The 14,027-nt window shown below is 36.7% G+C and overlaps 1 protein-coding gene across 1 annotated transcript in view; it reads left to right on the forward strand.

Moving 5' to 3' along the window:
- The first annotated feature begins 244 nt into the window (after positions 1-244).
- Positions 245-14,027, forward strand: part of OTC (ornithine transcarbamylase) — a 152,945-nt gene continuing 139,162 nt past the window's right edge. The window contains exon 1 of the mRNA XM_049767118.1: positions 245-469. Within this exon, the coding sequence (XP_049623075.1) occupies positions 393-469 (77 nt within the window). The 5' untranslated portion in view covers positions 245-392. The remainder of the gene's footprint in view (positions 470-14,027) is intronic.

Genomic DNA, 14,027 nt, shown 5'->3' on the forward strand with positions numbered 1-14,027 from the left:
TGAAGTACTTCTATGTACCTTCACATCAATCAGCACTGCAGAGCCTTCCATATATTATATGCTCAATGACTCTTTGCCATTTGATTTTGTATAAGTATGTGGCAGTATGAAATGTTGTGGAAAATGAGGAGTTTGGAAACCAAAATTGTCAAGATTTCTTTTTAAAAATACATAGCAGTGGGTCTTGGCTTAAAGTTCAAATGCTCCTGTACCCTGCCCTGTGGTATCTCTAACCAGGGCAATTTGATAAGGTAGTCAGTCAAAGGGAAACATTACCTTTGCTCTCTTACTGCAGTCAAAGCATTCTTAGCTTTTAGGTGGATCCTAGTGGCTACTGTGGTGAAAGATATTTTCAAGAGCATAGAATCAATCATTCTTTTTATTAAGAGAAGATGTTGTTTAATTTGAGGATCCTGATGAACAATGCAGCTCTTAGAAATGCTCACCATATCATGGTTCGAAACTTTCGGTAAGTAATGGCCAGAGATTTGCATCTGATTTTGGAACCATAATGATAATTTAATTCTTCTGAGGAGTAAAACCTCCAAGTACCTCTTTCTGCAGAATATATTGCCAGATTTGATCCTAATATGAGACTTCTGTCTCTAATTTCAGCTGAGTTTTCATTTCTTAGTCCTCAGTAATCAGATTTTGCCCTGTGCTTTAGGTGAAGTGGGGTGGGTGCATGGGGCAGGCAGCTAACAACAGCGGTTATAAATGACTAAATGTAGTTGTTATTTTCCATTTGTAGACTTTCTAAAAGAGCAACTAACTGAAAGAAATCAAAGGAGCCAATTTACACAGGGCCATTAGTTTGTATTTGCATTTGCTGGGAAACAAGATCATGCCAGGGTGTAGAAATTAATAAGTTCTTTAAAAATAGCAACTTGACAAATGTATACAAAGATACTGCAAATAAGTCTTATATGTGCTGAGCATAATGATATTTTTAAAACAGAATCTAAAATTGCAAACTCTTGATAACATGTGCAAAGGAATATGTCATCCTACAAGCAACTGCCTATTTCATGAAGTGGAAGGTAGTATGGAGTATGTATTTCCCATGGGGAAATACAGAGGGGAAATGATTTGCCTAAATAAGCAAAATCATTGGTGGGGGTAGTTTGGGTCATACTTGGTGGTCAGGTCTTACTCCTGGCTCTTTGCTTAGGGATAACTCCTGGAGGGCTCAGGCAGCCATATAGGGTGCCAAAAATCAGACCTGAGTTGACAATGTGCAGTGTAAATGCTCTACCATCTGTACTACTGCTCTAGCCCCTAAGAAAGATCACTGAATGTAAGCATTGCTGCTGTAAAGTTTCTAGATTAGCTCCAACATACTAACAATCAAGGAGATTTTTCCCAGAGTCTCCATACTCAAAAATCAAGCTCAAAACAAACAACTTCACTTACCTTAGAAAGGAAAAAATTTATAATCTGAAGTAATCTCACACTGTTATGAAATGGGTCTGTGGCATGGACTCAGCTCTCTCTCTCTCTCTCTCTCTCTCTCACCTGAGAGTTTTGAGCAATGTAAATAACCCATTAGCATCAACTTATTGGGCTAATATAAAGTTCTTGAAACCCACAATGACATTGTAGATGGCAGTGTGAAAGAAATCCACAGTGTTATACATCAATAAGACCTTAGAGGCACATAATATTAGCTTCTCTTGCTTTTTACAGAAGGTAAATGGGACTTACACCTTATGAACTTTACCAATCATTGCCAGAATTAGATCACACAATCCAAGATCTAGAGGAAAATTTAAGATTTTTAGTTTGAAGGAGTATGTTTAATACCAACGCAAGTCACTATTTGATGGCTATATGACCTTAGCAAGTAACTAAGTTTTTCTGTAATGTTTCTTTACCTATTAAATGTAAAAAATAATAAAACATGTTCTTCCCACATCACATGGTGATTCAGGTTCAATCATTTACTTGATAAATCTTTATTGAACACCTACTTTGTGTCACACCCTATATAGGTGTCGGAGATACAATGATAAATAAATTTTTCATTCCAGACACATGAAGTCACAGACTAGTGATAATCAGTGAGATAATGTGTGTAAAAACTATAAACAGACATATGAGCATTCATTATTTTATTATTCCAGCCCACTGAATTATAGCAAAGTCTGATGGAATTTTATCCCATTACTTTAAGCAAACTTATCACTGAACTGAAAATAATCAATTGAATGAATAATCAAACTTGGAACTTATATTTATATCCTTTACAAAATGTACCCAGGATTGATTTTTCTGGTTACTATAGTTACAACAGTTAAAACTTTGCAAGCACAAAGCTTTTGTAATTATCTTGTTTTTTGTTTTTTTTTTTTTTTTTTTTTGTGCTCACTAATATTCTATATTAAATGTCCAGGAAATTCTGAAAATCCTGATTAACGACACATCTCTCACAGTGATGGGTAGATGAGATAAGACCTTGACTGTTCGGTCAGGAGCAATAGCACAGTGGTAGGGCATTTGCCTTGCATGCGGCCAACCATGGACAGACCCTGGTTTGATTCCCGGCATCCCATATGTTCCCTGAGCCTTCTAGGTGCAACTTCTGAGCTCAAATCCAAGAGTAACCCCTGAGCACTGTCGAGTGTAACCCAAAATTCATGACTATGATAGTTCAAATCCATAATTGCTATTTAAAAATGTATATATATTTGCCTCAAAGCTGGAGCCTTTCATGTAGCATTGTGTGAAAAATGGCATAGCAGGGATTGGGGAGAGAGCTTAGGGGTAGTGATGCATTTATGTGCAGGGACCCAAATTCAAAAACTGCCATTTTAATGTCCCCTGAGCACTGTTGGGTGTAGCTGTGGTCACTGTCAGAACTCCTGGCCTTACCAAACAGTGCTATACTTACTTCCTGGTCTGAGAATTGAAACATCTAGTAAAGTATTGACTTTAGGATTTTAGGTCCCTGAGTACTACATGGAAACACCAGAATAATGGTATGCCATTGAAATAGTGTTCTCATGTTATGGATATTTCCTTCCCAACTCTTCTAATTATCTATAATACCTGACAACTAGATGAATTCAGACTTGCTCATTCTTAACTAACAGTCCCTAAAGAAAAAGAAGGATGCACTGCCAATATTATTCTTTTACTTTGCCTTTGGGGCTTCCACAGAAATTCCAAAATTTTTTTCTTATCTCTCTTGGGAAAGGTAGAGGGTCCATATAACAAAACAGTCTGACTTTACCACTGGAGGATAATAGGAAACATGAGTAAGGACTTGGCCATGCCACAAAACAGGAATCTCACAGTTTCAAGTGAGCAGCCGTTTTATCATTAACATAATAAAAGCAATAGCTCAAGGGCTGGAGAGATAGTACAGCAGGTCAGGTACCTGTTTGCATGAGACTGACTTGGGTTCAATGTCCAGAACTCCTTACAATCCTCCAATGCCCCATAAGGAGTGATCCTCTTTAAACATAGAACCAGAAGACCTGAGTACAGCTGAGTTTGTCCCAACACCTCTACTCCTCCAGCCCTGTTAAGAAAAACAGCTTCTGTGAGGTCTAAGCCATACATGTAGGCTTCTGAAATCAATATTTTTAGTCAATTGTGATTATCATTTATATAATTGATAGGATCAGACATGAAAAACAACAGAAAACTGTCAAATCCAGGGCTTTTTATCTCAGAAACAGGCTTGCTTGAACTTGTCTGTGTTTGTATAATAGGGTATCCTATCATTTGTTGGATTTGTTGTCTATTAGGGAAACCACTCACAACTTTTAAAGAAACCACTAAAAGAATCTCCTGTTTTATCAGAAAAGACCAATTTGTATGTGCACTTCAATTTCAACTCACAAATAGGTATTTCTTCAAAGAATATTGAGCTAAGCCACCCAATTCTTTTGAGGTTATGGATTGGAGCCAGAGGTGACTCATTTTCAAATATTTCATTCCAGACCTCTCTAAGGCATTATATAACTCATAACTCATTATGTTCCCTTTACCCACACACATACACTTTTATACACATGCAGGCACACAGATGAAGCAATTATAAGCTATTTGTGCTCTATCAAAGAGGAGAGAAAATAATTCCCTTGGATTACTAATATTTTTGGCAATAATTGAACATGAATGCTTCCTTAAAAACATGTTTCTTGACTTCAGAAAATCATGTAATGCATGAGATTATGAATTGAAGAGGCTTATGATATTCCCTTAACCAGCACTAGAACTAGGGATTATTTATAGATTTTTAAAACAAATTTTGTAAATTAACTAAGAAAAAATTTAGAGATTTTAGACAGTTTTATTATTAAATTGTATTTTGTCTGCACAAAGCTTACCCTCATATCATCCTATAGTTTAGTTTTCAAATGAAACATTTTACTATTTTGTAATACTGGCAATCCAAACTTTCTTAGAAACCACCTAGTCGTCCTAGTATCAGTGGTATGTTTGAGACAATGCTTGAATATGTGGCAGCAAGGAGAAAAGTTTCAAGTATTTTTATTACATTCTTTGTATTATTGTAAATTAATGGTATAAATAAAATGTAAGTGATGTGTGCTTTATTCAAATAAAATAGTATTAGATTCATTGTTTTAGTAAAAATAAGATTATAAATCCTTGATACATTGCAAGGTACCTTCTTGAGATGAAAAAAAATGGATGGAACTGAAGTAGGAACTGAAGAACTGAAAAATCATATGGCTCAAATATGGCCCACAGGAAATCCTGTTTGTAAATGTCAGAAGTTCTATGGGAAACATAACTTAAAAGATAACTGATTTTTAATTTGTTTCCTAAATTTTCTGATGAGGAATATCAGAGGCAAAAGATGGGATACATGGTATATTTAAGATTATAGTTGAAGATAAATATTTAGATACTATGATAATTAAAAGTTGATCAAGCTGGCCACTCTAACCTTAACTAATATTTTTAGCTATAGCCAATATATCCTCATAAAGGAAAAAAAGACTTATCAAGAAACTATGCTTAACTGCTAAACCAATTTAGTGTAAAAAATACCAATAGCTATACTATAGGCTTATTTGCACATTGCTTTGCCTCCAGAGGCTAATGTCTTTCAAATTTTCCATATAGATCAAAATATCTTGTGCACTAAATTTTTCTACTCTGGCAAAGGTTTTGACTGGCCATGTTTTATTCAAATCAAGCACTATCTTTTCCAATAAAATACAGTTATACTTGGGAACACATCCAGATCTTCCTGCCTGCTCCTAACGATTTACCAGAGTTGGAAATCACAGACTCCAGCAATGAAAGGCTTAATTCTGTCAATAGAGCCTACATTCCATTTTAAGACTAAAAGATGTGTGTGTAAAACTAAAAAAACAAATATGCTATTACCTTGGCTTAACTTCTTAGCATTAGGTGATTTGGAATTGATAAATATATGCACTTTTTTCCAGGGGATACTATATTTTTTAAATAAAATCATTAAGCACCATGATTACAAACATGATTGTAGTTGGCTTTCAGTCATAAAAAGAGTACCCCACTTCACTGGTGTAGCATTACCATCTCCAATGCCCCCCATGTCTCTCCTTCCCTCTCTCCCTGTATTCAAGAGAGGCATTCTATTTCTCTCACTCATTGACATTGTCATAGTTGTCAGTGCAGTTATTAATTCAAAAAAACAGTCTACTTTTTTCAAAAGCTTTACTTTAGCCAGATTTCGGTGACAGTTTTGATGAAAAATATGTATGTGACTCTATTTTTTTTAGTATTTTATCCTTCCCAAATGCGTTGGCTGAAAAAAAGATAATGTGATTTAGGTCTGTTTTACCATGGAAACACATTTGAATACAAGAAGAACAAGTATTTCATGGGAATACAAAAACAGTAATAATTCTGGTAGTACATGACAAGAGTAGACCTCTAATTGAGGTATGGAATCCTAGGAGAAGTTAGGTATCGTTTATGCCAGTGAATTTAATCCACCAAGTTTTTTTCTAGGTTTACCACCAGAAATACAAAAGAGTTCTGGGGTGAAGGCATTTCAGCATGGTATAATGATAGATCTCTTCAACTTACTCTAATTTTTAGTAGCTTAAGGAAAGAGGTGTGGCAGCTCCATTTTGGAGCCAAGTGAAGGCCTATGTGGAGATAGTAAACAGGATAGGAATTCAAACTAGAACCATTGTGCTTGCTTTCCTTCAACTGATAAATTTTCCTGGTTAGCTCTTGATATCTATGAAAAACAACTCTTTTTCCCAAGCAAACATTTCCTGCCCCACCTCTTTCATAGAATTAAGAAACGTGGCCACTACACTGATAGTTTTTCAATGATGTAAACAGTTTGACCCCCTTTACCAGTGAAGTGCAATTAAAAACAATTCCTAGTTAATCACCCAGGAGCTCACAGACTAGTATGATCAGATATGCTATAATTACATCACTGCCTTTTCAGAACCTTGGGAAGTTAATCAATCCAAAAGGAATTTGTGGAGATAAGAAAAAATTATCAGTCAAATTCATTAATATCATATTTTAAATTCAGCCCTTTCGGCAGTATGGGAAAAAATTGAGGTTCATTGATGTCTCCAGTTTTCTAGATTTTTCATTTGACTGAGACTGCTGTGACTGCAGCAAATGGTTTTAATTATGTTGTTTCAAACATAAATATCCAACCATTTCTGACAACAGGTAGATGGGTTCTAGGGATTTCAGCTTTAGCAACACAGATGGCCACAATTTTCCTCCATGACTCTTAGACCTTGTGTTCATCCTGGACCACAGCCCATTCTTGCTCTTGCTCTAACAGTAATTCCCATACTTACTCTTGCTTTAACAATAATTCTCTTTGGAGGCTTATTGGTTATCTGCTTCACCAGGCCTTGGTCAGGACATTGAATGAATTACTCTGAATTAATTCTCAAGATCAGCTGAAATTCAAAAAAATTATTTACATTTTCCCCAGATATATACTACCTTTTTATTCATTTACTTATTTATGGTTTACCTACTATAACCTAGGCATGGCAATGAACATTGCTTATATTAATGAATAAAACATAATTTTAATAATGCAAAATATGTGATATCATGGATGATATAATCCTGAGGGAAAGTAAAAGCAAGTATCAGATACATAAATATGCATTAAATTTTGTGTTACAGAAAAGGAAGACAAAGTAGAGACTATTTAGTATAAGTTAGGGAATAAATCATCACATCTAAACATTCAAACTCAAGATGAGAAAAGGCTAACTTGAGATCAGAAGGGAGAGTGTTCTAGACAAAGGATATGGTATATGAAAAAGCCCTATAATGAGAAAGTATTTGGAACTTCATTTGCATGGCTCATATATAAAAGAATACTTGCTATCTTATTTCAGTTGAATTATATAAGTATTCCAAGTTATATCAGTATTCCAAATTTCAGTTGCTTGTAATGATATATTAAGTATAAGCATTGATATGGTATAAAATCTTCTGTCCGCAAGTTACTGCATAAATAAGATGCACATTTCTTTCAAAGTCTATTGAAAGAATAGTGCAGAGTTAAGGCAATTGATTTGTGCATAGCTGGCTTTGGTTTGATTTCAGTCTTCGTATGGTATGCGAGTATACCAGGAGTCAGCCCTGATCATCTTGGGTATGGTCAAAATACTAAATAAATAAATAAATAAATAAATAAATAAATAAATAAATAAATAAATAAATGACAAAAAGGAGCCAGAGAGATAGTAACGGAGGTAAGCTGTTTGCCTTGAATATGATCATCTGGTTAGAATATCTGACAGGTCACATTATACTCTAAGATAGATTGAGCTTCTAAGTACTGCCAGGTGTGCCCCCCCAAAGTCTGTTGGTGTTTTCTCACTATGCACCTGTTATTCAATTAATGCACAGATAACAATGTATAAAGTTGTTTCACCTTATTTTTTCTCAATGCTGTATCAATGCAGCATTTTATGAAGATGGATAAGTGAAAGTGGAAACAATCTGACGTGTGAAAGGGCATCACAGAAATAAAAATACTGGCATCTAAGTTTGAATTTAGTATAAGTTTATTTATAGACGACATAGCTAGCTGTAGGATTGTTGACCTTCCCACTGATTGGAAGTCTCTAAATATGCAACCAAAGGAACTTGGTGAACCTAAGCTTATCAGTATTATAAATAAAAGTGGCTGTGACCAAAAGTATGGAGATGTTCCAGAGGAAGTGATGCCAGCAAAACTCTTCATATTAAAGGAAATCTAAGCGATTAGTTCTAACACTGAAAGTGCTTGCTCTGAATCATGTTATGTCAGATGACATGCACTAATGATAACTTATTTTCTAAGCAAAGAACTTCTGTAAGGATATATGAGAGAGCAGGAAGAGAAAGAAGAGAGAGAATACCATAATGTAAAAAAGGAGTTACAAATTTCAAATTGAGATGTAGGTGATCTGAATCTACATTTATTCTGAGAAATAGAATGATCCTACAACTAGATAGTTTATATAAAAATTCTATCTTTCACAATTTTCTGTCTTAACTTAATATATATTAAATATACATCTACTACTATTTTTTCATCTTCACAGTTGTAACTGACAAGGAAATTTTTAATGTTTAGACAAAAATGTAGAAGTCACAAAATGATTGAATTTCCCAGTGATTAATTATACAAAATATTGATTGTACAGTTTTCTATTTAATCACTATTGATGTATCCAACTTCAGTGTAAAAGAAGTAGTGTATATTTAAGAAAATAACCTCTGTTGGTGCCAGAGAGATGACTCAAAGAACTGGAGCACATGCTTTGCATGTGGGAGGTCTTGGTTCAATCCAGCCACCAAGTAGTATCCAGAGCACTGTCAGGAGCAATCACTCATTACGAACCAGTAATGACCCTTCCAGGACTAACAGATAAGTTTCTCTCTCCAAAATATAAATGGCAAATAAGAAACAAAACACCTATCTGGTAATGCCTATTGGAAGTGCAATCTTAGGGCAACAAAGATTAGGAGACCATTATCAGCAGCTGCAGGGCAAAAGCTGGAATGATGACAAAGAATTTGGATCAAGGGGCCGGAGAGATAGCATGGAGGTAGTGTGTTTGCCTTGCATGCAGAAGGACAGTGCTTTGAATCCCAGCATCCCATATGGTCCCCCGAACCTGCCAGAAGTGAATTCTGAGCATAGAGCCAGGAATAATCCCTGAGGGCTGCTGGGTGTGACCCAAAAACCAAAAACCAAAAAAAAAAAAAAAAAAAAAGAAAGAAATGAAAAAGGAAAAAAAGAAAGAAAAAGAAAATAATTTGGAACAATTGTGGTTTGAGAATATGAATTTGAATTAATGATAGGTGTGTATAAAGAGAACAGAAGCAGTATATTTGTACATCCCTTTCTCCTTTCCTCCTTCACTCATTTCCTTCCTTCTTCCTTCCTACCACCTTTTCTTCCTTCCTCCTTCCTTTTTCCCTACTTCCTTTCCTTCCTTTCTACCACTTTCTTTTATCTCTCCTTCCTTCCCTCCTTCCTTTATCCATCCTTCCCTTACATTCCCCTCCCTCCTCCTTCTCTCCCTCCCTTACTTCCTTCTTTCCTTCCTTCCTCCCTTCCACCCTCTCTCCCTCCTTCCCTTCCTTCCCCCTTCCTTTCTCCCTCATTCCTTCTTCCCTTCTTCCTTCCTCCCTCCTTCCCTCCTTTCATCATTCCCTTCTTCCTTTCTTCATCCCTCCCTTCCTTCCCTCCTTCCTTTCTCCCTCCTTTCTTTCTCTCACCTTCGCTTCTTCCCTTCCCTTTCTCCCTCTTTCTTCCTCCCTACTTTCCTTTCTTCCATCCCTTCTTTCCTACATCTTACTTTCCTCCCCCTTCCCTTTTTCCTTCCCTCCTTCCTTTCTTCCTCCTTCCCTTATTTCCCTCCCTCCCTCCCTCCCTTCCTCCCTCCCTCCCTCCCCCCTCCTCCTCCCTCCCTCTCTCCCTCCCTCCCTCCCTCCCTTCCTCCCTCCCTCCCTCCCCCCTCCTCCTCCCTCCCTCTCTTTCTCCCTTCCTCCCTTCCTTCCTTCCTTCCTTCCTTCCTTCCTTCCTTCCTTCCTTCCTTCCTTCCTTCCTTCCTTCCTTCCTTCCTTCCTTCCTTCCTTCCTTCCTTCCTTCCTTCCTTCCTTCCTTCCTTCCTTCCTTCCTTCCTTCCTTGTCAAGCAAGAAAATTTTTATTGAAACTTGTTTGGAAATATGTGATGGGAAAAAAGCGAGAAGTACATGTTCAAGAGAGAACACAGGCTTTGCCAGCTTTTAAATAGGCATCAAGAAACATAGAGACAATCAAGCAAGATACGTGTTTAAGGGAGAACACAGGCTTGAAGGGCAATATGTATCTTTTTGCCTCTAAATGAAAATCTATCAATGGGAAAAATAACAAGAGTAGCATCACACAATGCTATTCCTAAAGCAAAATCTAACCCAAAACTCTAATCCAAAACCAAATCCTAACACAACCCCCAATTTAGAAACTACTTGGAATGTGTAAGGAAGAAATTTGAGAAAGCCTTAGAGACCCTTTAGCTTTCCTACTTTACTATGTTTAGATAATAAAAGCTAGAAGTTATAGGTCTTATTTTAAAGTATATAAAAGTGTCCTTTCTCTATTGTTTGTCCTATTATATTTCCTGGAAAAGAGGGGAAAAAGAAAATACAATTCCCTTTACATTTTTTTTAGTTTTAGGGCCACAACCAGCACTCAAGGGTTACTTCTGGCTCTGTGCTCAGAAATCACTCCTGGTAGGTTTGGGAGATCATAGGGATGTCAGGTATTGAACCCAGGTCGACTAACTGTGAGGCAGATATTCTTCCCACTATGTTATCACTCTGCCCCCTTTAAATTTTGTACTAAATTTTTAATTACTTTTTTCTAAGATACTAAAATATATGATACTCTCTATAAATATTTGTTGTTTGGTTTTGTCTTGTTTTGTTTTGGTTTGGTTTTGGGGCCACACCTGGTGACGCTCTGGGAGTTAATCCTAGCTATGTGCTCAGAAATTGCTCCTGGCTTGGGGGACCATATGGGGTGTCAGGGGATAGAGCCACAGTCCATCCTAGGCTATCACGAGCAAGGCAGATGCCTTACCACTTGTGCCACCACTCTGGTCTCTCTGTAATTGCTTGAGCAAGGCAGATGCCTTACCACTTGTGCCACCACTCTGGTCTCTCTGTAATTGCTTGAGCAAGGCAGATGCCTTACCACTTGTGCCACCACTCCGGCCTCTCTGTAATTGCTTTTATTTTACTCACCATGAAATTATAAAGTTATTCATGATTTGGTTTTAGGCATACAATGGTTCGGCATCCATTGCTTTACCAGTGTCCACTTTCTTACACTCATTGCCACAGCCCTGTTTGCCTCCAACCCATCTGTCTCCCTCTACAAGAGGTATTTTTAAATAAAATTTTTTATTATGGTTGGTTTATAGTACTGTTACTGGAAGAACTTCGCACATAAGACTATACCACTTTTCAGCACTACCTCTTTCCCTTCACCATAGTCATTTCCCCCTACACTAAAAGAGGCATGTTTCTTACTGAAGACCTTTTATTTTGCCCCATGTGTGCTTTGTCTTTGAGCATTTGTTATCCCACTATCATGTTTCTCTACATTCTTGATAGGAACGAGATAATTCTGTGTCTGTCTATCTTTTTCTGACTAATTTCACTCAGCAAAATGATTTTCAGATACACTTGTTTAGAAGGAAATTGCTAGATTTTATTATTTCTGATGGCAAAGAAACATTCCATCGTGTAGATATACCATAGTTTGTTTCCCCAATCATTTATTGTTGTATACTTGGGTTATTTTCAGATTTTGGTTATTGTTGATAGTGTTGCAAGGAACATAGGGATGTACATGTCTTTTACATATTTTGCTTTTGTGCCTTTAGGGTATATTCCAAGAAGTGGTGTTGCTGGGTTAAATGAATGTTCAATTTTTATTTCTTCAAGGGATGCCTTTATTGTTTTTTCAGAAAGGCTGGACCAGGACCAGTGGACATTCACACCAGCAGTAAATATAGATCCCTTTTGAATTGCATCCACACTATCATTGGTTGTTTTGTTCTTTTTGTTATGTACCAATCTTGTGGAGTGATGGACATCTCATTATTTGCATTTTTCTGATTAGTGATACTCCCTTAAATAAAATTTGTAGTCCTAAATTTCAAAAGGAATGAATAAAATAAAATCTAATGCACTGGAAGTGAAAGAAGGTATTAATTTCCTACAATGTAGTTTGGATATTCAATTTTATAGACTGCAAAATAAGTAGGAGTTGAACCTTGAGTTCTAGGCAAAAATGACTATATCAAAGTGAGTTCATGAACTGTTTATTTCTCCTGTTTTCTATGAGCATGAAAGGTCAATGATGCTACAGTATTTCCCAATTCCTGAACTTCTAGGGAATGTTACTTTTCTTTTAGGGGGACCAGGAGTTGCATTTTCCAGCTAAGTATTAATCCTATTTAAAGTAATATTGCAGTGTGCTTACTCTTCAAGCCTATATTCTCCCTTCAACATGTGTCTAGCTTTCTTGTCTTTGTGTCTCTTTGTTTGCTTATTCTGAAAACTCGTTTTTTCTTTCCCATTATGTTTCTGGGGCCACATACAGTGGTGCTCAGGGGTTATTCCCAGTTTTTCCTCAAGGATCACTCTTGGCAGTCTCAGTGGACCATATGGTATGCCCAGGACTGAACCCAGGTCAGCTACTCACTGAATCTGATTCACTGAATCTTTCCAGCCCCTGGTTCTTGTTCTTTCTTGAGCAGATATTTCTTTCCTTCATCCTCCATCACATCTTTTTAAGTTTCATTCAAAAAATTATCTTGCTTTATTAAAATTTAATAGTAATAATATTGGAGGGAATCTTTACACATGCAATTGATTTCATTACGTCAAGAGAGTCTGTCTTCTCACATTTGGATCTTATTCCAGAAGAAAAATATATATTGTCAAAACTTCCCTATATGAAAAATGGGGAATATTAAAGTATTATGCTTCCATTCCAGACCAGACATGGTAAGTCTGTTTATAGGGGGAGAGCTGTGAAGTAGTCTTCTTTGGCTCATGTGGCATATCATTTGGTTTTATAGTTTGAGGACATTGTCTTGTTTACTACAAATAATAATTATTGCAATTACAATGTTACAGAATTTTAAATTAAAACACTTTTTCTTTCTTTAGAACACTTTTATTATTCCAGGGGCAACAGATGCTGAATTCCACTTCATTCCAAAATTAGATGCTAAATCACTAAAACAAAACTTTGTAAAAAAATTTTTTATTGAAAACATTGTGATCTATAAAGTCCTTCATAGTTGAATTTCAGATATACAGTGAATGAAGGCCATTCCTTCTACAATATCAACCTCTCTTCACCAATGATCCCAGAGTGCATCCTATACCACCACTTTTGATCCTGGCCTGCAGTATAAAAGGCTCATTAAGTTTAGATTGTTAAAGTTTAGGTCTCTTGTTTCTATTGTTGTTGACTTTGGCTTGGATATTTATTTCTTTCTTTTTTTTCTTTACTTGAGACCACTTAGCCTCAGGCCTATATCCTTTCTCTTTTCCTTTCTTCTTCTTCTTTTTTTTTTTTTTTTTGGTTTTTGGGCCACACCTGGTAATGCTCAGGGGTTACTCCTGGCTATGTGCTCAGAAGTTGCTCCTGGCTTGGGGGATCATATGGGACACCGGGGGATCAAACCGCGGTCCGTCCAAGGCTAGCGCAGGCAAGTCAGGCACCTTACCTTTAGCGCCACCACCCGGCCCCCTTTCTTCTTAATTTTATTTTTAAACTTCAGAATTATGAGGTAAAACAAAGTAATCCATGTCTCAACGTTTTGTGAAAAAAGCAGGAGTCCCTATTTAAATATAAAACAGAGGGGCTGGAGAGATAGCAAGGAGATAGGGTGTTTGCCTTGCATGCAGAAGGACAGTGATTCGATCCCAGTATCCCATATGGTTCCCTGAGCCTGCCAGGAGCGATTTCTGAGAGTAGAGTCAGGAGTAACCCCTGAGCACT

The sequence above is a fragment of the Suncus etruscus genome, chromosome X, assembly GCF_024139225.1.
Source record: "Suncus etruscus isolate mSunEtr1 chromosome X, mSunEtr1.pri.cur, whole genome shotgun sequence".
Classification (NCBI taxonomy): Eukaryota; Metazoa; Chordata; class Mammalia; order Eulipotyphla; family Soricidae; genus Suncus; species Suncus etruscus.